The 23424-nt window shown below is 50.2% G+C and overlaps 1 protein-coding gene across 1 annotated transcript in view; it reads right to left on the bottom strand.

Annotated features, from left to right (window-relative positions):
- The window catches only part of LOC139272906 (adenylate cyclase type 8-like), a gene marked incomplete at its 3' end in the record, with an annotated part of 426014 nt that overhangs the window by 247629 nt on the left and 154961 nt on the right, over positions 1-23424 (bottom strand). The window contains exon 10 of the mRNA XM_070889007.1: positions 1230-1431. Within this exon, the coding sequence (XP_070745108.1) occupies positions 1230-1431 (202 nt within the window). The remainder of the gene's footprint in view (positions 1-1229; positions 1432-23424) is intronic.

Raw genomic sequence — 23424 nt, 5'->3', positions numbered from 1 at the left:
CTCCCCATAGCCCTGTATCAATCCCAAACTAATCCCACTGCCCTGCTCTCCCCATAGCCCTGTATCAATCCCAAACTAATCCCACTGCCCCGCTCTCCCCATAGCCCTGTATCAATCCAAAACTATTCCCACTGCCCCGCTCTCCCCATAGCCCTGTATCAATCCCAAACTAATCCCACTGCCCCGCTCTCCCCATAGCCCTGTATCAATCCCAAACTAATCCCACTGCCCTGCTCTCCCCATAGCCCTGTATCAATCCCCAAACTAATCCCACTGCCCTTCCCTCCCCATAGCCCTGTATCAATCCCCAAACTAATCCCACTGCCCTTCCCTTCCCATAGCCCTGTATCAATCCCAAACTAATCCCACTGCCCTTCTCTCCCCATAGCCCTGTATCAATCCCAAACTAATCCCACTGCCCCGCTCTCCCCATAGCCCTGTATCAATCACAAACTAATCCCACTGCCCCACTCTCCCCATAGCCCTGTATCAATCCCAAACTAATCCCACTGCCCCGCTCTCCCCATAGCCCTGTATCAATCCCAAACTAATCCCACTGCCCCACTCTCCCCATAGCCCTGTATCAATCTCAAACTAATCCCACTGCCCTGCTCTCCCCATAGCCCTGTATCAATCCCAAACTAATCCCACTGCCCTGCTCTCCCTATAGCCCTGTATCAATCCCCAAACTAATCCCACTGCCCTGCTCTCCCCATAGCCCTGTATCAATCCCCAAACTAATCCCACTGCCCTTCCCTCCCCATAGCCCTGTATCAATCCCCAAACTAATCCCACTGCCCTTCCCTTCCCATAGCCCTGTATCAATCCCAAACTAATTCCACTCCCGGCATAGTACTGCATCAATCAAAAAATAATCCCACTGCCCCGCTCTTTCGTTTTGCCCTGTATCAATCCCAAACTAATCCCACTGACCCATTCTCTCCCCATAGCCAAGTATCAACCCAAACTAATCCTGTGCCCCGCTCTCTGCCATAGCCGTGTATCAATTTCGATGGATTCCTTTCTCAAGGGCAACTAAGCATGGGTTGTAAATGGTGGTTTAGGCAGCAATGCCCACACCCCGAGAATAAATGAAGTGTTTTGTGCAGAGTACTGGGCTTTGTGTAGTGTACTTGGCTGGGCATACGATATGTGAATTGGCAAAATGTGCAGTGCTGACCTAATGCACGAAGGGTGAGGGTGAGGTTTCTGCAGGGTCTGCCACTCACCGTATTATAGATAGCGGAGATAAAGTTGATTATGATGGCGAGGAGCATGAAAGTGTTTCTGACACTGTAGGTCTTATGAATCCAGTTGCTGAGTTCATGCAGGGCGTGCGGGAGACATGGGAAGCCCTCAGCCAAGGTGCACAACAGCAACCAACAGTAAATGAGCACGATGGCGATAAAATGGCCAAGCCTCATAGCTTCCCTGCGGGCAGAAGACATGTGAGTGGGTTTGTGTGTAAGACGTATTGCCAAACATTTCACACACAACAAAATCCAATGACTGTTGCTACTTGGCTGAATATGGCAGCCATATTGCAGGCAGCATAATCCCACAAGCAGCAGTGAGATGAATGACTGTTCGTCTATTTCTGGTCTTGTTGAGAGGAATGTTGTCCAGGATACTAAGTGAGCTTGTGTGTACCACCAACAGCTGAGCGTTACTGCACTAAGCTCTCAGTTCAGACCAGGTGCCGAAGTCCTGCAGTCAGAGGCTATGGTGTCAATTAGTACTCCGCAAAAGTTAAACTCAAGCCCATGCCCTGGGTGGGAGGGGAAGAGTATGTGTGAGCCGCCGCATTTAATTGTTGGCCCTTGCTGCAGCCTGGATCCAAGGTGTGTCAGGCCGAGAGTATGTGCTCACAACTTCTCCCGTGTGACTCAGGTACTGCGCACTGAGCCAAGCTGACAATGGAGGCTGACATTACAAGGTTCTGCCAATTACACTGCCCATATTAGCTGAGAGAGAGATTCTGTGATGTCTCCTATGAGCCCAAGTACCTCATCTGCAATCTCGGGCTGTTGACCCCGCTGTGCAAAATCCTAACATCACATGACCCTTTACCCTGAACCACTCAGCACCTGCTTGTTGTTCCTTGCTGTCCCTCGGAGATATCATCTGCAGACACAGCATTGGTTTCCGTGTCCAGCTTCCCCCCGTACCCAGCTCCTCTCTCCCCTCCCCCCCCCCGTACCCAGCTCCTCTCTCCCCACCCCCGGCACATAGCCCCCCCCCGTACCCAGCTCCTCTCTCCCCTCCCCCCGCCCCGTACCCAGCTCCTCTCTCCCCTCCCCCCCCCCCGTACCCAGCTCCTCTCTCCCCACCCCCGGCACATAGCCCCCCCCCGTACCCAGCTCCTCTCTCCCCTCCCCCCACCCGCACATAGCTCCCCCGTACCCAGCTCCTCTCTCCCCTCCCCCCCCCGTACCCAGCTCCTCTCTCCCCACCCCCGGCACATAGCCCCCCCCGTACCCAGCTCCTCTCTCCCCACCCCCCCCCCGTACCCAGCTCCTCTCTCCCCACCCCCGGCACATAGCCCCCCCCGTACCCAGCTCCTCTCTCCCCACCCCCGGCACATAGCCCCCCCCCGTACCCAGCTCCTCTCTCCCCTCCCCCCCCCCGCACATAGCTCCCCCTGTATCCAGCTCCTCTCTCCCCTCCCCACCCCCCCCCCGCACATAGCTCCCCCCGCACACAGCTCCTCTCTCCCCTCCCACCTCCCCCCGTACCCAGCTCCTCTCTCCCCCCCCCCCCCCGCACATAGCTCCCCCCGCACACAGCTCCTCTCTCCCCTCCCACCTCCCCCCGTACCCAGCTCCTCTCTCCCCACCCCCCACCCGCACATAGCTCCCCCTGTATCCAGCTCCTCTCTCCCCTCCCACCTCCCCCCGTACCCAGCTCCTCTCTCCCCTCCCCCCACCCGCACATAGCTCCCCCTGTATCCAGCTCCTCTCTCCCCTCCCACCTCCCCCCGTACCCAGCTCCTCTCTCTCCTCCACCCCACCCCCGCGTGCCCCCCCCCAGCACATAGCACCCCCCGTACCCAGCTCCTCTCTCCCCTCCCACCCCCCACTGCGTGCCCCCCCCCGCACACAGCACCCCCCGTACCCAGCTCCTCTCTCCCCTCCCACCCCCCACCGCATGCCCCCCCCGCACACAGCACCCCCTGTACCCAGCTCCTCTCTCCCCTCCCCCCCCCCGCACATAGCTCCCCCCGCACACAGCTCCTCTCTACCCTCCCCCCCCCCCCCCGCACATAGCTCCCCCCGCACACAGCTCCTCTCTCCCCTCCCACCTCCCCCCGTACCCAGCTCCTCTCTCCCCACCCCCGCACATAGCTCCCCCGTACCCAGCTCCTCTCTCCCCTCCCACCCCCCACCGCGTGCCCCCCCCGCACACAGCACCCCCTGTACCCAGCTCCTCTCTCCCCTCCCACCCCCCGCACATAGCTCCCCCTGTATCCAGCTCCTCTCTCCCCCTCCCCCCCCCCCCCCCGCACATAGCTCCCCCCGCACACAGCTCCTCTCTCCCCTCCCACCTCCCCCCGTACCCAGCTCCTCTCTCTCCTCCACCCCACCCCCGCGTGCCCCCCCCAGCACATAGCACCCCCCGTACCCAGCTCCTCTCTCCCCACCCCCGCACATAGCTCCCCCCGTACCCAGCTCCTCTCTACCCCCTCCCCCCCCCAACCTGCCCCACCCCCGCACACAGCTCCCCCTGTACCCAGTTCATCTCTCCCCTCCCCCGCCTGCCCCTCCCAACTGCCCCACCCCCGCACATAGCTCCCCCGTACCCAGCTCATCTCTCCCCCACCCCGACACCCGGCTCCTCTCTCCCCTCCCCCACCCCCAACCCCCGCCTGCCCCCCCCCCACCCTCTCGCACACAGCTCCCCCCCGTACCCAGCTCATCTCTCCCCCCCCAACACCAGACTCCTCTCTCCCCTCCCCCACCGCCCCCCCCCCAGCCTGCCCCCTCCCCGCAAACAGCTCCCCCCGTACCCAGCTCATCTCTCCCCCCTCCCTGCCCCCCGAACACCCGGCTCCACTCCTCCCCTCACGCCCCCCCCGTACCCGGCTCCTCTCTCCCCTCCCACCCCCCCACGCTTAGCTCCTCTCCCCCCACCTTCAACAATGAGTCCACTATTCTGTCCCCACCATAATGTGTCCTTTATTGGTAACCACAAGCCCTTTAAGCTCTGCTGCCTGGCTAGGTTACCTTCTCCACGGCCATGTGCCGCAGGAGGGAATCCCACTGGAAATTGGGACACGACTTGCCTGGCAAGCACCAGGCTCCAGCTGATGAAACGTGCCGATGTGTGACTATCCACGGGAGTCAAGGAGCCCTTCATCAATGCCCGGCCGTCGGAGGAACCGGCAGCCCCACAATTAAGCTACTTAACTGAAAAAAAAAGATGCCGGCGCACTAGGGGCGGGAGATGGTGTTGTGGGTCAGTGCGAGGCGGACACACTCGGGGCGGGAGGGAGGTGTTGTGGGTCAGTGTGAGGTGGACACACTCGGGGCGGGAGGGAGGTGTTGTGGGTCAGTGTGAGGTGGACACACTCGGGGCGGGAGGGAGGTGCTGTGGGTCAGTGCGAGGCGGACACACTCGGGGCGGAGGGAGGTGTTGTGGGTCAGTGCGAGGTGGACACACTCGGGGTGGAGGGAGGTGCTGTGGGTCAACTCGAGGCGGACACACTCGGGGCGGAGGGAGGTGCTGTGGGTCAGCGCGAGGCGGACACACTCGGGGTGGAGGGAGGTGCTGTGGGTCAACTCGAGGCGGACACACTCGGGGCGGAGGGAGGTGCTATGGGTCAGTGCGAGGCGGACACACTCGGGGCGGAGGGAGGTGCTGTGGGTCAGCGCGAGGCGGACACACTCGGGGCGGAGGGAGGTGCTGTGGGTCAGCGCGAGGCGGACACACTCGGGGCGGAGGGAGGTGTTGTGGGTCAGTGCGAGGCGGACACACTCGGGGCGGAGGGAGGTGCTGTGGGTCAGCGCGAGGCGGACACACTCGGGGCGGAGGGAGGTGCTGTGGGTCAGCGCGAGGCGGACACACTCGGGGCGGAGGGAGGTGCTGTGGGTCAGCGCGAGGCGGACACACTCGGGGCGGAGGGAGGTGCTGTGGGTCAGTGCGAGGTGGACACACTCGGAGCGGAGGGAGGTGCTGTGGGTCAGTGCGAGGCGGACACACTCGGGGCGGAGGGAGGTGCTGTGGGTCAGTGCGAGGCGGACACACTCGGGACGGAGGGAGGTGCTGTGGGTCAACTCGAGGCGGGAGTTGGACACACTCGGGGCGGGAGATGGTGCTGTGGGTCAGTGCGAGGCGGGAGTTGGACACACTCGGGGCGGAGGGAGGTGCTATGGGTCAGTGCGAGGCGGACACACTCGGGGCGGAGGGAGGTGCTGTGGGTCAGTGCGAGGCGGGAGTTGGACGCACTCGGGGCGGAGGGAGGTGCTGTGGGTCAGTGCGAGGCGCGAGGCAGACACACTCGGGGCGGGAGATGGTGCTGTGGGTCAGTGTGAGGCGGACACACTCGGGGCGGAGGGAGGTGCTGTGGGTCAGTGCGAGGCGCGAGGCAGACACACTCGGGGCGGGAGATGGTGCTGTGGGTCAGTGCGAGGCGGGAGTCGGACACACTCGGGACACTGTGAAGCCGATGGCAGTCTCCGTGGTGCTCCCTGTGCCACCATGGTGGGTTCAGCCGGACCAGTCACACCAGCGGCCACCATTGCCAGGCCGATGCCAGAATCAGGCGACAATTAAATTCAGTTGGTCGCTGCGGCAGTCGGCCACCCCCTTTCAGGGAGGCCACACACCGCGGCCACCGACAGATCCGCGCCCCGTGGGGCAATTTCCCCCGTGACCTGCAAAGGGTTGGCACGGGTCGATAAGCGGGTGGCGATCACGGTGAAAAGCCGCTTTTCCCGCAGCATCCCGGGGGTAATTCTGGGCACGTCGCTTCTGCCGCCTGCCCCACTGATTGCACGGATAGCACAGGCCGGGGGCGATGGTCTTGCACAAAGGGGCAATTTTGGCCCCTTTGTGTCTGTCTTCACGGAAGAAACTTACCAGAAATCGTGGAAAAACAAGGGTCCAGTGAAATTGAGGGTCTGAAAGAAATTTGTATTGGTAAAAAAATAGTACTGGAGAAATTACTGGGACTGAAAGCCGATAAATCCCCTGGACCTGATGGCCTACATCTGAAGGCTTGTGGGAGAAGCTGTTTGGAAGTAGCCTCGGGGGATGGGGCAAGCCGTTTGAATTCAAACAGGAAGATCATCAACAGGAAAAAGCATGTTGTAGGACATTCAAGTTGGCCAATCAGCGGAAATGGTCACCTGATCTCTAACCAAGCAGAACTGGACATTTGGCTGGTAACTGAGATCAGTCTGTTTGAGAAGTATAAGAACTTCGAACAAAGGAATTTTCCTTCTCGAGAGCTTGGAACAGTTGGTGTTGGAAGATGGCCGTCGAACACGTGGAAGGAAACACGTGCAATATATATATTTGGATGGACCGTGTTGTGTATGCATGCCTGTTTACTGTGTGATGTCTGTAACACTGTATGCAACATTGAATGTACCCTTGTACTGTACACACCTTACTCGAGGCTGCTGTTGCTGGAGACCCAGGGGTTGCCTGCACACGGCAGGTAACCCAGTATAAAAAGGAACACACAGTTTGTTGTTGGCACTCAGGAGTTGCGAATAAAGGACTGCAAGTCTGCAGAGTTTAAGCACCATACCCTGCCTCGTGGAGTCATTGCTAAAGGTGCCTACATACACTACAGACTGATCACCCGTTGAGTTATACTGAGCCAGTTTGAGCATAGTTACTGCTGGGAGACATGACCACTTAACATAGGTTTTAAATTGTACGTAACTGGGGAAATAGGACAACTGTAAACAGTTGGATATATACATTGCAGAGAATTGTGCATAACTAATTAACGTAGGAGCCTATGCGAAGTTTAAGGTTGTTATAATTGTGTCAAGCTGAGGAAATTGGGGCATGTGAATCTAAAATCGGTAATCTAGAGATGTGTAGCTTCGGTTTTAGATTTTAAATCTGTATGCGGTAGTGTTGAACTTGGAACTTATAGTCATTTTTAATCTTTTTAATAAAAGTCCATTGGGCTCGAACCTCCACTTTTGTGCTTTGGGTGATATTTCCGGCGTGGGCGGTAAAAAAGGGTTTTCAGATCGCCTGCTTCTCGCCCATTCTCAAGGCACCTAGTCCCCATTTTTGAAAATGGGTGTTAGCTCAAACGATATGAAATGGGCGTTCGCGTTAAATTTTTTTGACCTTCTGCCATAAAGTGTCGCCGTCCTTAGCAACGGCATGGCAACGCTCGATTCCCGCGATTCAGGAGGTCAGGGGTCATCATGACATGCGCTGAAGAGGAGACAGAGAGAGAGGGAGCTGAGAGGCACTGAAAGTGTGTGTGGGTGTGGTGTGTGCTTGTCTGGCTGTTGTGGGAGGCACACGGGAGATCCACCTGCAGCAAAAAGCCCACTGAGCACCAAGAACATAGCTGGCACCGAGGTTTTGTCCAACAAATAAGATATAACATGGGAGGGATGGAGGAGGCCCTGGAGCTGGTAACCAGGAACACTGGTGGCAGAGGGCTCCCAGTGGTCCCAGAGCGTGGCACTGTACCCCAAGGTGACGCACCCCCATTGTCAACCACACGAGGGCCAGCAGCAACATCTTGTTTCTGGCTCGGAGCACGTTCCCACCTCGGGACCGTCCTCTCCCGTATCCGTCCAAGCTGTGCCTCGGCCGTCACCCCCATCAATGAAGCATCATCTGAGAAGGTCCTCGACCAGGCGGCTTGGAGTCAGGAGGGGAAAGGGAAGGGGTAGAGGTGGGGAGGAGAAGCGGGGGAGGGAAGGGTTGGTTTGTACAGAAATACTGATGATTTCAGACTAATGTTCAGTTTAAATGTTTTCTATTTAACAAAACCTTGTTGCGCATTGGCTCAGATAGCTGCACCATTACACGCTGGTGATTCCTTAACATCAAAGGGTATAATTACACTTAACTTCAATCAACTTAAACTTTAACTGTCACCAAGGTGATGCCCACCGTTGATGTATCACCTGCACACCCAGCAGTGAGTCAGATTTGTAAATAACACCAACGTGCTTTCAGGCAAAGGAGGGGAAAGATCCAGTTGTTGTGGTCCACGTGGGTACCAACGACATAGATAGGACAAAGAGATTCTGCTGAGAGAGTGTGAGCAGCTAGGGGCCAAATTAAAAAGCAGAACCACAAAGGTAATAATCTCTGGATTACTACCTGAGCCATGAGCAAATTAGCATTGGGTGAATAAGATCAGAGAGTTAAACACGTGACTCAAAGACCGGTGTGGGAGAAATGGGTTTTGGTTCATGGGACACTGGTTCCAGTACTGGAGTAAGAGGGAGCTGTTCCATCGGGACGGGCTTCACTTAAACCATACTGGGGATAGGGTCCTGGCAAGTCGAATAACTAGGGCTGTAGAGAGGGCTTTAAACTAAATAGTGAGTTGGGGGGGTTCAGGTGAGCGTAAATTTAAAAGGTCAAAGATCAAGAAAAGGCAATAGAACAGGGTAGCACTGGGGGGAATGATAACCAGAGTGTGACAGGAAGGGACAGAATGTATAAACATCAGAGTGTATCAGAAAGTGGGGTCAAAGCAGGAAAAAATGGTAAAAAGACAAAACTAAAAGCTGTTTATCTGAAAACATGCAGCGTTCGTAACAAAATAGATGAGTTGACGGCACATATAGATATAAATGGGTATGATCTGGTAGCCATTACAGAGACGTGGTTGCAAGGTGACCAAGGCTGGGAACTGAATATTCAGGGATGTTTGACCATTCGGAAGGATAGACAGAAAGGAAAATGAGGTGGGGTATCTCTGTTAATAAAGGATGAGATCAGTGCGTTAGAGAAATGATATTGGCTCAGAAGATCAAGATGTAGAATCAGTTTGGGTGGAGTTAAGGAATAATAAGGGGAAGAAGTCACTGGTGGGCGTAGTCTATAGAACCCCTAACAGTAGCTACACTGTTGGACGGAGCATAAATCAAGAAATAATGGCGGCTTGTATGAAAGGAACAGCAATAATCATGGGCAATTTTAATCTTCATATTGACTGGACAAATCAAATTGGCCAGGGTGGCCTTGAGGAAGAGTTCAATGAGTGTATCCAGGATAGTTTCCTTGAACAGTACGTTGAGGAACCGACCAGGGAGCAGGCTATCTTAGATCTGGTACTGTGTAATGAGGCAGGATTAATAAATAATCTCCTAGTAAAGGATCCTCCAGGAAAGAATGATCACAGCATGGTTGAATTTCAAATTCAATTGGAAGGTGAGAAAGTTTAAATAAAGGAGACTGCAAAGGTATGAAGGCAGAGTTGGCTAAAGTGGACTGGGAAAACAGATTAAAGTATGGACGGTTGATGAACAGTGGTGGACATTTAAGGAAATATTTCATAACTCTCAACAAAAATATATTCCAATGAGAAGGAAATACTTTAAGAGAAGAGATAACCATCTGTGGCTAACTAAGGAAATAAAGGATGGTATCAAATTGAAAACAAGGGCATACAAAGTGGCCAAGATTAGTGGGAGGCCAGAGGATTGGGAAACTTTTAAAAACCAGCAAAGAACGACTAAAAAAATAATAGAGGGATGATAGATTCTGAAAGTAAACTAGTAAGAAATATAAAAACAGATAGTAAGAGTTTCTACAGGTACATGAAAAGGAAGAGACTGACTAAAGTAAATGTTGGTCCCTTAGAGGATGAGACTGGGGAATTAATAATGGGGAACAGGGAAATGACAGAGACTTTGAAAACATATTTTGAATCGGTCTTCACGGCAGAAGACACTAAAAACATACCAATAGTGGATAATCATAGGTCTATAGTGTCATGTATGTACATGCTGTTTGTAGCCACCAGTTGGTGTCATTGTTGGAGGCCACTGAGCAGCAGGCACATGGTGCTGCTCTGGTATAAAAGGCCAGCCATTTTGTGTGTCAGGCACTTTGGGCCGAAATAAAGCAGAAGCAAGGTTGTACCTTGCTTAGTTAAACAGTACTCAGTTTGTTGCATTCATAACATATAGGGAGGGTGCAACTTAATACAATCACTATCACTAATGAAGTAGTACTCAGTACAATAACGGGACTAAATGTGGACAAGTCCCCTGGACCTAGGGTTTTAAAAGAAGTGGCTGCAGAGCTAGTGGATGCATTGGTTGTAATCTACCAAAATTCCCTGGATTCTGGGGAGGTCCCAGTGGATTGGAAAACTGCAAATGTAACGCCCTGATTTAACAAAAGGAGGCAGACAAAAAGCAGGAAACTATAGACCAGTTAGCCTAACATCTGTCTTGGGGAAAATGCTGGAGTCCATTATTAAGCAAGCACTAGCAGGACATTTGGAAAAGCATAATTCAATCAAGCAGAGTCAGTATGGTTTTATGAAAGGGAAATCATGTTTGACAAATTTGCTGGAGTTCTTTGGTGATGTAACGAGCAGGGTGGATAAGGGGAACCAGTAGATGTGGTGTATTTCAATTTCTGGAAAGCATTCGATAAGGTGGCACATAAAAGGTTACTGCACAAGATAAAAGTTCACGGGGTTGGGGGTAATATATTAGCATGGATAGAGGATTGGCTAACTAACAGAGTTGGGAGAAATGGTTCATTTTCCGGTTGGCAAACAGTGACTAGTGGGGTGCCGTAGGGATCGGTGCTGGGTCCTCAACTATTTACAATCTATATTAATGACTTGGATGAAGGGACCGAGTGTAACGTAACCAAGTTTGCTGACGTAAGTGTGAGGTCATGCACTTTGGCAGAAAAAATCAAAGAGCAAGTTATTATTTATTGGGATATTTTTAATGTGCTCTACCGTAAAGACTGATACAAAATATTTGTTCAGAGTTCCTGCCATCTCCATGTTCCCCATTACTAATTCCGCGGTCTCATCCTCTAAGGGACCAACATTTACTTTAGCCACTCTTTTCCTTTTTATATACCTATCTTGCCATCTGTTTTGATGGAGTATACTGTCGGAAAATATGAGGTTATCCACTTTGGCAGACAAAATATAAAAACAAATTATTATTGCAGAAAAATTGCAAAATGCTGCAGTACAGAGGGACCTGGGGGTCCTTGTACATGAAACACAAAAAGTTAGTATGCAGGTACAGCAAGTGATGAGGAAGGCAAATGGAATGTTGGCCTTTATTGCAAGGGGGATAGAGTATAAAAGCAGAGAAATCCTGCTACAACTGTACAGGGTGTTGATGAGGCCACACCTGGAGTACTGCGTACAGTTTTGGTCTCTGTATTTAAGGAGGGATATACTTGCATTGGAGGCAGTTCAGAGAAGGTTCACTAGGTTGATTCTGGAGATGAGGACGTTGTCTTATGAAGATAGGTTGAGTAGGTTGGGCCTATACTCACTGGAGTTCAGAAGAATGAGAGGTGATTTTATTAAAACATATAAGATAAGGAGGGGGCTCAACAAGGTGGATGCAGAGAGGATATTTTCACTCATGTGGGAATCTAGAACGAGGGGAAATAGTCTCAGAATAAGGGGCCGCCCATTTAAAACTGAGATGAGGAGGAATTTCTTCTCTCTGAGGGTTGTAAATCTGTGAAATTCTTTGGCCCAGAGAGCTGTGGAGGCTGGGCCATTGAATATATTTAAGTGGAGATAGACAGAATTTTGAGCGATAAGGGAGCAAAGGTTATGGGGTCCATGATCAGATCAACCATGATCTTATTGAATGGCGGAGCAGGCTCGAGGGGCCGAATGGCCAACTCCTGCTCCTATTTCTTATGTTCTTATCATGACATGGGAACATAGCAACATGGCAACACTGAATATGCGAACATAGCTGTAATGTATGAACCTGTGAGGATGCTCACAGGTTTGTAGAGCTGTTGAATTGTGAGTACCTCAGCCAGTCACATGATGTTCACAAGACTCAAAAATCCCCCAGTCAGTTTGATTTAGGGGATCCACGAGGAGGCAGGTGGTTGTGAGCCTGGTGGATGAACTGGTAATGTGCAGTGTGATTGTTAATAAACCAACTAGTTCTTAATAGCAATGTGTTGCTAGGAATGGTTAAGCAAAGAAATCATGACGCAAATACCATGGTAATGTGGTAACATGGTAACATGGTAACATAGGAACTTGGTAACGTGGTAACATGGTAACATGGTAACATGGGAACATGGTAACATGGGAACATGGTAATATGGGAACATGAGAACATGGGAACGTGGTAACATGGTAACATGGGAACATGGGAACGTGGTAATATGGGAACATGAGAACATGGGAACGTGGTAACATGGTAATATGGGAACATGGGAATGTGGTAATGTGGGAACATGAGAACATGGGAACGTGGTAACATGGTAACATGGGAACATGGGAACGTGGTAATATGGGAACATGAGAACATGGTAATATGGGAACATGGTAACATGGGAACATGGGAATGTGGTAATATGGGAACATGAGAACATGGTAACATGGGAATATGGGAAAGTGGTAACATGGGAATGTGGTAACATGGGAACATGGGAACATGGTAACATGGGAACATGGGAAAGTGGTAATATGGGAACATGGGAACGTGGTAAAATGGGAACATGGGAAAGTGGTAACATGGGAACATGGGAATGTGGTAATATGGGAACATGGGAAAGTGGTAACATGGGAATGTGGTAATATGGGAACATGGGAAAGTGGTAACATGGGAATGTGGTAACATGGGAACATGTGAAAGTGGTAACATGGGAACATGGGAATGTGGTAATATGGGAACATGGGAACGTGGTAATATGGGAACATGGGAAAGTGGTAACATGGGAACATGGGAAAGTGGTAACATGGGAATGTGGTAACATGGGAACATGTGAAAGTGGTAACATGGGAATGTGGTAACATGGTAATATGGGAACATGGGAACGTGGTAATATGGGAACATGGGAACATGATAACATGGGAACATGAGAACATGGTATCATGGGAACATGGGAACGTGGTAACATGGGAACATGAGAATGTGGTAACATGGGAACATGAGAACATGGGAACGTGGTAACATAGTAACATGGGAACATAGTAACATGGGAACATAGTAACATGGGAATGTGGTAATATGCAAGCAGCAGGAGTCCGGGGACAGCGGAGCGGCCTATAAAGGTGATGTGTAATGAGAAAGGATTAATTGGCAATCTTGTTGTGTGAGGCCCCTTGGGGAAGAGTGACCATAATATGGTAGAATCTTTATTAAGATGGAACGTGACACAATTAATTCAGAGACTAGGGTCCTGAACTTAAGGAAAGGTAACTTTGATGGTATGGGACGTCAACTAGCCAGAATAGACTGGAGAATGATACTTAAAGGGTTGACGGTGGATAGGCAATGGCAAACATTTAAAGATCACATGGATGAACTTCAACAATTGTACATCCCTGTCTGGAGTAAAAATAAAACGGGGAAGGTGCCTCAACCGTGGCTAACAAGGGAAATTAAGGATAGTGATAAATCCAAGGAAGAGGCATATAAATTGGCCAGAAAAACTAGCAAACCTGAGCACTGGGAGAAATTTAGAATAGAGCAGAAGAGGACAAAGGGTTTAGAAACATAGAAAATAGGTGCAGGAGCAGGCCATTCGGCCCTTCTAGCCTGCACCGCCATTCAATGAGTTCATGGCTGAACATGCAACTTCAGTACCCCATTCCTGCTTTCTCGCCATACCCCTTGATCCCCCTAGTAGTAAGGACTTCATCTAACTCCTTTTTGAATATATTTAGTGAATTGGCCTCAACAACTTTCTGTGGTAGAGAATTCCACAGGTTCACCACTCTCTGGGTGAAGAAATTCCTCCTCATCTCGGTCCTAAATGGCTTACCCCTTATCCTTAGACTGTGTCCCCTGGTTCTGGACTTCCCCAACATTGGGAACATTCTTCCTGCATCTAACCTGTCTAACCCCGTCAGAATTTTAAACGTTTCTATGAGGTCCCCTCTCATTCTTCTGAACTCCAGTGAATACAAGCCCAGTTGATCCAGTCTTTCTTGATATGTCAGTCCCGCCATCCCGGGAATCAGTCTGGTGAACCTTCGCTGCACTCCCTCAATAGCAAGAATGTCCTTCCTCAGGTTAGGAGACCAAAACTGTACACAATACTCCAGGTGTGGCCTCACCAAGGCCCTGTACAATTGTAGCAACACCTCCCTGCCCTTGTACTCAAATCCCCTCGCTATGAAGGCCAACATGCCATTTGCTTTCTTAACCGCCTGCTGTACCTGCATGCCAACCTTCAATGACTGATGTACCATGACACCCAGGTCTCTTTGCACCTGCCCTTTTCCTAATCTGTCACCATTCAGATAATAGTCTGTCTCTCTGTTTTTACCATCAAAGTGGATAACCTCACATTTATCCACATTATACTTCATCTGCCATGCATTTGCCCACTCACCTAACCTATCCAAGTCGCTCTGCAGCCTCATAGAATCCTCCTTGCAGCTCACACTGCCACCCAACTTAGTGTCATCCGCAAATTTGGAGATACTACATTTAATCCCCTCGTCTAAATCATTAATGTACAGTGTAAACAGCTGGGGCCCCAGCACAGAACCTTGCGGTACCCCACTAGTCACTGCCTGCCATTCTGAAAAGTCCCCATTTACTCCTACTCTTTGCTTCCTGTCTGACAACCAGTTCTCAATCCATGTCAGCACACTACCCCCAATCCCATGTGCTTTAACTTTGCACATTAATCTCTTGTGTGGGACCTTGTCGAAAGCCTTCTGAAAGTCCAAATATACCACATCAACTGATTCTCCCTTGTCCACTCTACTGGAAACATCCTCAAAAAATTCCAGAAGATTTGTCAAGCATGATTTCCCTTTCACAAATTCATGCTGACTTGGACCTATCATATTACCTCTTTCCAAATGCACTGCTATGACATCCTTAATAATTGATTCCATCATTTTACCCACTACCGATGTCAGGCTGACCGGTCTGTAATTCCCTGTTTTCTCTCTCCCTCCTTTTTTAAAAAGTGGGGTTACATTGGCTACCCTCCACTCCATAGGAACTGATCCAGAGTCAATGGAATGTTGGAAAATGATTGTCAACGCATCCACTATTTCCAAGGCCACCTCCTTAAGTACTCTGGGATGCAGTCCATCAGGCCCTGGGGATTTATCGGCCTTCAATCCCATCAATTTCCCCAACACAATTTCCCGACTAATAAGGATTTCCCTCAGTTCCTCCTCCTTACTAGACCCTCCGACCCCTTTTATATCCGGAAGGTTGTTTGTGTCCTCCTCAGTGAATACCGAACCAAAGTACTTGTTCAATTGGTCCGCCATTTCTTTGTTCCCCGTTATGACTTCCCCTGATTCTGACTGCAGGGGACCTACGTTTGTCTTTACTAACCTTTTTCTCTTTACATATCTATAGAAACTTTTGCAATCCGTCTTAATGTTCCCTGCAAGTTTCTTATCGTACTCCATTTTCCCTGCCCTAATCAAACCCTTTGTCCTCCTCTGCTGAGTTCTAAATTTCTCCCAGTCCCCGGGTTCGCTGCTATTTCTGGCCAATTTGTATGCCACTTCCTTGGCTTTAATGCTATCCCTGATTTCCCTTGATAGCCACGGTTGAGCCACCTTCCCTTTTTTATTTTTACGACAGACAGGAATGTACAATTGTTGTAGTTCATCCATGCGGTCTCTAAATGTCTGCCATTGCCCATCCACAGTCAACCCCTTCAGTATCATTCGCCAATCTATCCTAGCCAATTCACGCCTCAGACCTTCAAAGTTAGCCTTCTTTAAGTTCTGGACCATGGTCTCTGAATTAACTGTTTCATTCTCCATCCTAATGCAGAATTCCACCATATTATGGTCACTCTTCCCCAAGGGGCCTCGCACAACGAGATTGCTAATTAATCCTCTCTCATTACACAACACCCAGTCTAAGATGGCCTCCCCCTAGTTGGTTCCTCGACATATTGGTCTAAAAAACCATCCCTTATGCACTCCAGGAAATCCTCCTCTACCGTATTGCTTCCAGTTTGGTTAACCCAATCTATGTGCATATTAAAGTCACCCATTATAACTGCTGCACCTTTATTGCACGCACCCCTAATTTCATGTTTGATGCCCTCCCCAACATCACTACTACTGTTTGGAGGTCTGTACACAACTCCCACTAACGTATTTTGTCCTTTGGTATTCTGCAGCTCTACCCATATAGATTCCACATCATCCAAGCTAATGTCCTTCCAAACTATTGCCTTAATTTGCTCCTTAACCAGCAATGCTACCCCACCTCCTTTTCCTTTTATTCTATCTTTCCTGAATGTTGAATACCCCTGGATGTTGAGTTCCCAGCCCTGATCATCCTGGAGCCACGTCTCCGTAATCCCAATCACATCATATTTGTTAACATCTATTTGCACAGTTAATTCATCCACTTTATTGCGGATACTCCTTGCATTAAGACACAAAGCCTTCAGGCTTGTTCTTTTAACACCCTTTGTCCTTTTAGAATTTTGCTGTACAGTGGCCCTTTTTGTTCTTTGCCTTGGGTTTCTCTGCCCTCCACTTTTCCTCATCTCCTTTCTGTCTTTTGCTTTTGCCTCCTTTTTGTTTACCTCTGTCTCCCTGCATTGGTTCCCATCCCCCTGCCATATCAGTTTAAATCCTCCCCAACAGCACTAGCAAACACTCCCCCTAGGACATTGGTTCCGGTCCTGCCCAGTTGCAGACCGTCCGGTTTGTACTGGTCCCACCTCCCCCAGAACCGGTTCCAATGTCGAGGAACCAACTAGGGGGGGAGGCCAAATTAAGAGAGGGAAATTAGAGTACGAGAGGAAGCTTGCCGGAAACATAAAAACTGACTGCAAAAGCTTCTATAGATATGTGTAGAGAAAAAGATTAGTGAAGACAAATGTTGGTCCCTTGCAGTCGGATTCGGGTGAATTTATAATGGGGAACAAAGAAATGGCAGACCAATTGAACAAATACTTTGGTTCTGTCTTCATAAAGGAAGACACAAATAACCTTCCGGATGTACTAGGGGACCGAAGGTCTCGTGAGAAGGAGGAACTGAAGGATATCCTTATTCGGCAGGAAACTGTGTTAAGGAAATTGACAGGGTTGAAGGCCGATAAATGCCCAGGGCCTGATAGTCTACATCCCAGAGTACTTAAGGAAGTGGCCCTAGAAATAGTGGATGCATTAGTGATAATTTTCCAACAGTCGATCGACTCTGGATCAGTTCCTGTGGACTGGAGGGTAGCTAATGTAACACCACTTTTTAAAAAAGGAGGGAGAGAAAACGGGTAATTATAGACCGTTTAGTCTGACATCAGTAGTGGGGAAAATGTTGGAATCAATCATTAAGGATGAAATAGCAGCACATTTGGAAAACAGTGACAGGATCGGTCCAAGTCAGCATGGACTGATGAAAGGGAAATCATGCTTGACAAATCTTCTGGAATTTTTTGAGGATGTAACTAGTAGAGTGGATATGGTGTATTTGGACTTTCAAAAGGCTTTTTACAAGGTCCCACACAAGAGATTGGTGTGCAAAATCAAAGCACATGGTATTTGGGGTAATGTACTTACATGGATAGAGAACTGGTTGGCAGACAGGAAGCAGAGAGTCGGGGTTAACTGGTCCTTTTCAGAATGGCAGGCAGTGACTAGTGGAGTGCCGCAGGGCTCAGTGCTGGGACCCCAGCTCTTTACAGTATATATTAACGATTTAGATGAAGGAATTGAGTGTAATATCTCCAAGTTTGCAGATGACACTAAACTGGGTGGTGGTGTGAGCTGTGAGGAGGACGCTAAGAGGCTGCAGGGTGATTTGGACAGGTTAGGCGAGTGGGCAAATACATGGCAGATGCAGTATAATGTGGATAAATGTGAGGTTATCCACTTTGGTGGTAAAAACACAAAGGTAGAATATTATCTGAATGGCGGCAGATTAGGAAAAGGGGAGGTGCAGCGAGACCTGGGTGTCATGGTACATCAGTCATTGAAAGTTGGCATGCAGGTACAGCAGGCGGTGAAGAAGGCAAATGGTATGTTGGACTTCATAGCTAGGGGATTTGAGTATAGGAGCAGGGAAGTCTTACTGCAGTTGTACAGAGCCTTGGTGAGGCCCCACCTGGACTATTGTGTTCAGTTTTGGTCTCCTAATCTGAGGAAGGACGTTCTTGCTATTGAGGGAGTGCAGCGAAGGTTCACCAGACTGATTTCCGGGATGCAGGACTGACATATGTGGAGAGACTGGATCGACTGGGCCTGTATTCATTGGAGTTTAGAAGGATTAGAGGGGATCTCATAGAAACCTATAAAATTCTGACGGGACTGTACAGGTTAGATGCAGGAAGAATGTTCCCGATGTTGGGGAAGTCCAGAACCAGGGGACACAGTCTAAGGATAAGGGGTAGGCCATTTAAGACCGAGATGAGGAGAAACTTCTTCACTCAGAGAGTTGTTGAACTGTGGAATTCCCTGCCGCAGAGAGTTGTTGATGCCAGTTTATTGGATATATTCAAGAGGGAGTTAGATATGACCCTTGCGGCTAAAGGGATCGGGGGGGTATGGAGAGAAAGCAGGAAAGGGGTACTGAGGGAATGATCAGCCATGAACTTATTGAATGGTGGTGCAGGCTCGAAGGGTCGAATGACCTACTCCTGCACCTATTTTCTATGTATCTATGTATCTCTAGGAACATGCTAACATGGGAACGTGGAAACATGGGAATGTAGTAACATGCTAACATGTGAACATAGGAACATGGTAACATGGAAATGTAGTAACATGGAAACATAGTAACATGGGAACGTGGTAACATGGGAACATGAGAATGTGGGAACATGGGAACATGGGAACGTGGTAACATGGGAACATGAGAATGTGGGAACATGGGAACGTGGGAACATGGGAACGTGGTAACATGGGAAGATGGGAACATGGGAACATAGTAACATGGGAACGTGGTAACATGGTAACATGGGAACGTGGAAAAATGGCAACATGGGAACATGAGAATATGGTAACATGGGAATGTGGGAACATGGGTACATGGAAACATGGGAACATGGGAATGTGGTAACATGGGAACATAGTAACATGGGAATGTGGTAATATGGGAACATGGTAACATGGGAACATGAGAATGTGGTAACATGGGAATGTGGGAACATGGGAACGTAGTAACATGGGAACATGGGAACGTGGTAACATGGGAACATGAGAACATGGGATCATGGGTATTGTGTTTCTAACACAGATGAGACTGCACACAGGGAGATTAAAGTAACAGTGACCTCAGTCTTTAATAAGACATTCCAGATTGAGGAACAGGCCTTGGGGGCCGGCTTATATACAGTGCTCCCAAGGGATGGTGGGATCTCTTGGGACGTCAGGGGATGCGCTCCCTGGTGGCGGAACATGGGAGTGCATGCTTTACAGATACACAACATCACTCCCCCCTCAAAGTCAAAGTGCAAACTATTTACAAGGTGAGGCGGTCGGGAGCCTTTCTTTCCCTGGTGGACCGCCTCGGTACAAATATCTGTTCTGGTGTGTTGGCTGTGCCCTCGCTGGGCTGGTGTGTTGTTGGCCCTGCAGGGCTGCTGGGTGAGCCTGGCCTTGCTAGGCTGTTGGGCGTGATGGGTTCGATTTCCTGGGGCCCTGTGAGCGGGTGGGGTCTCGTGCGGTAGCTGAGCAGTACTCGGGACAGGCGGGTTTGGAGTGAGCCTTCTGTGACTTGTTTAAGGCTCTGTTTGATGGTTTGTACTGCCCGCTCTGCCTGCCCATTGGAGGCTGGTTTAAACGAGGCCGAGGTGACATGTTTGATCCCATTGCGGGTCATGAATTCTTTAAATTTGGCACTGGTGAAACATGGTCCGTTGTCACTGACCAGTATGTCAGGCAGGCTGTGGGTGGCAAACATGGTCCTCAGGCTTTCAATGGTGGCGGTGGCGGTGCTTCCCAACATTATTTCACATTCAATCCATTTTCAAAAAGCATCCACCACCACCAGGAACATTTTACCGAGAAACGGGCCCGCATAGTCGACATGGATCCTCGACCATGGTCTGGAGGGCCAGGACTACAAACTTAGTGGTGCCTCTCTGGGTGTGTTGCTCAACTGAGCACATACGCTGCATTGCCGTACACAGGAGTCTAAGTCAGAGTCAATACCGGGCCACCACACGTGGGATCTGGCTGTCGCTTTCATCATTACTATACCCGGGTGTATGCTGTGGAGATCCGAGATGAAGTCTCCCTGCCCTTTTTGGGTAGCACTACGCGGTTACCCCACAACAGGCAGTCTGCCTGAATAGACAGCTCGTCCTTTCGCCGCTGGAACGGCTTGATTGGCTCTTGCATTTCAATGGGGATGCTGGCCCAGTTCCCATGCAGGACACAGTTTTTTACTAGGGACAGCAGAGGATCTTGGCTGGTCCAAGTCCTAATCTGGCGGGCCGTAACAGGTTATTTATCATTTTCAAACGCTTCCATGACCATTAACAAGTCTGCGGGCTGCGCCACCATCAACAAGTTTGCAGGCTGCACCATTTCCACCCCCGTGGTGGCCAATGGTAGCCGACTGAGAGCATCTGCACAGTTCTCGGTGCCTGGCCTGTGGCGGATGGTATAGTTATACGCTGATAGCGTGAGTGCCCACCTTTGTATGCGGGCTGAGGCATTAGTATTTATCCCCTTGTTTTCAGCGAACAGGGATGTGAGGGGCTTGTGATCGGTTTCCAGCTCAAATTTGAGGTCAAACAGGTACTGATGCATTTTCTTTACCCCGAACACACACACTAATGCCTCTTTCTCAATCATGCTGTAGGCCCTCTCGACCTTAGACAAGCTCCTGGAAGCATAGGCGACAGGTTGCAACTTCCCCGCAACGTTAGCTTGTTGTAATACACACCCGACTCCGTACGACGACGCATCACACGCTAGCACAAGTCTTTTACACGGGTTATACAATACAAGCAGCTTGTTGGAGCATAAAATGTTTCTGGCTTTCTCAAAAGCAATTACTTGTTTTTTTTCCCCATACCCAGTTCTCACCTTTGCGCAATAACACATGTAGGGGCTCGAAAAGCGTGCTTAACCTCGGTAGGAAGTTACCAAAATAGTTGAGGAATCCCAGGAACGACCGCAGCTCCGTGACGTTCTGTGGCCTGGGCGTGTTCCTGATAGCCTCTGTCTTGGCATCTGTGGGCCGAATGCCGTCCGCCGCGATCTTTCTCCCCAAAAATTCCACTTCTGTTGTCATGAAGATGCATTTTGACCTCTTCAGCCGCGGCCCTACGCGATCCAGTCGCTGGAGAACCTCCTCCAGGTTTTGTAGGTGCTCGGCGGTGTCCCGACCCGTGACCAATATGTCGTCCTGAAAAACCACCGTGTGTGGTACCGACTTGAGTAGGCTCTCCATGTTTCTCTGGAAGATCGCTGCAGCCGACCGAATTCCAAACAGGCATCTGTTGTAGATGAACAGTCCCTTGTGCGTGTTGATGCAGGTGAGGCCTTTCGAAGATGCCTCCAGCTCCTGCAGCATGCAGGCTGAAGTCAGGTCGAGCTTGGTGAACGTCTTGCCTCCTGCCAGCGTCGCAAATAAGTCGTCTGCATTAGGTAGCGGGTATTGGTCCTGTAGCGAGAAACGATTAATAGTTACTTTATAATCTCCGCAAATCCTGACCGTGCCATCACTTTTGAGCACTGGAACAATCGGACTGGCCCACTCGATGAATTCCACTGGGGAGATGATGCCCTCGCGTTGCAGCCTGTCCAGCTCGATTTCCACTCTCTCCCTCATCATGTGAGGTACCGCTCGTGCCTTGTGGTGGATGGGTCGTGCCTCTGGGACCAAGTGGATCCGCACCTTCGTCCCGGAAAAGTTTCCAATGCCTGGCTCAAAAAGGGAAGGAAATTTGTTAAGAACCTGGGTACATGAGGCCTCATCGACGTGTGATAGCGCTCGGATGTCATTCCAGTTCCAGCGGATTTTGCCCAGCCAGCTCCTTCCAAGCAGTGTGGGGCCATCGTCCGGGACAATCCAGAGTGGCAGATAATGCACCATGCCCTCGTAGGTGACCTTGACCATGGCGCTGCCCAGGACAGTGATAAGCTCTTTGGTGTACGTTCTCAGTTTCTTGTGGATGGGGCTCAGGGCTGGTCTGAGTGCCTTGTTGCACCACAGTCTCTCAAACATCTTTTTACTCATGATGGATTGGCTAGCGCCAATGTCCAGTTCCATGGCTACGGGTAAACCATTCAATTTTACGTTTAGCATTATAGGTGGACATTTCGTCAAAAATGTGTGCACCCTGTGTACTTCAGCATCTGCCTCCTCTCTGAGGCTCGAAATTGCTTTGATCCACCACGGACCGATCTTCCTCTGCCACGTGGTGGTTAGCAGGTTTTGCAGAGCTTGCAGCTCGTTTGCAAGCTCGTTGGAGGTGCCCCATTGTTCCACAGCTCTTGCAAACATACTCTTTGAAGCGGCATGAATAGGCTGAATGGAAGCCTCCACAACGCCAACAAGGTGTGAATTGCCTTACATTCATCCTTTGTTGGGAACTCTAAGTCATCTGGGTCACCTGAGGCCTGTTGGCAGTTGCAGACTTGTGGTTTCTGCCCTGTACATTTCTGCTCGCAAACACAGTTCCAGTTAATTTATGAACATTGCTAGCACTTGTGTGCTGAGAGATTTGTTTGGTGTTATCACTGGTGAACATAAACGCCTGTGCTATCGCAATGGCCTTACTGAGGGTCGGTGTCTCTACAGTCAAAAGTTTTCGTAGGATGGTCTCGTGGCCAATGCCCAGTACAAAAAAAGTCTCTGAGCATCTGCTCCAGGTAGCCATCAAACTCACATTGTCCATCAAGTCGCCTTAGCTCAGCGACGTAGCTCGTTACTTCCTGACCTTCAGATCGCTGGCACGTGTAGAACCGATACCTCGCCATCAGCACGCTCTCCCTCGGGTTAAGATGCTCCCGAAACAGTGTACACAGCTCCTCATACGACTTATCTGTGGGTTTCACCGGAGCCAGAAGATTCTTCATGAGGCTGTAGGTCGGTGCCCCGCAGACCGTGAGGAGGACCGCTCTCCTTTTTGCAGCGCTTCCTTCTCCGTCCAGCTCATTGGCTACAAAGTACTGGTCTAGCCGTTCAACATAGGCTTCCCAGTCCTCACCCTCCGAGAACTTCACCAGGATGCCCACAGTTTGCTGCATCTTTGCGTTGGATTCGTATTCTCGTCGCCAGTTATTGTGTTCCTAACACAGATGAGACTGCACACAGGGAGGTTAAAGTAACAGTGACCTCAGTCTTT

The sequence above is a fragment of the Pristiophorus japonicus genome, chromosome 9 (genome assembly GCF_044704955.1).
Source record: "Pristiophorus japonicus isolate sPriJap1 chromosome 9, sPriJap1.hap1, whole genome shotgun sequence".
Taxonomy (NCBI): domain Eukaryota; kingdom Metazoa; phylum Chordata; class Chondrichthyes; family Pristiophoridae; genus Pristiophorus; species Pristiophorus japonicus.
The sequence above is the reverse complement of the archived record's forward strand: the minus strand, read 5'-3'. Positions and strand labels throughout refer to the sequence as shown.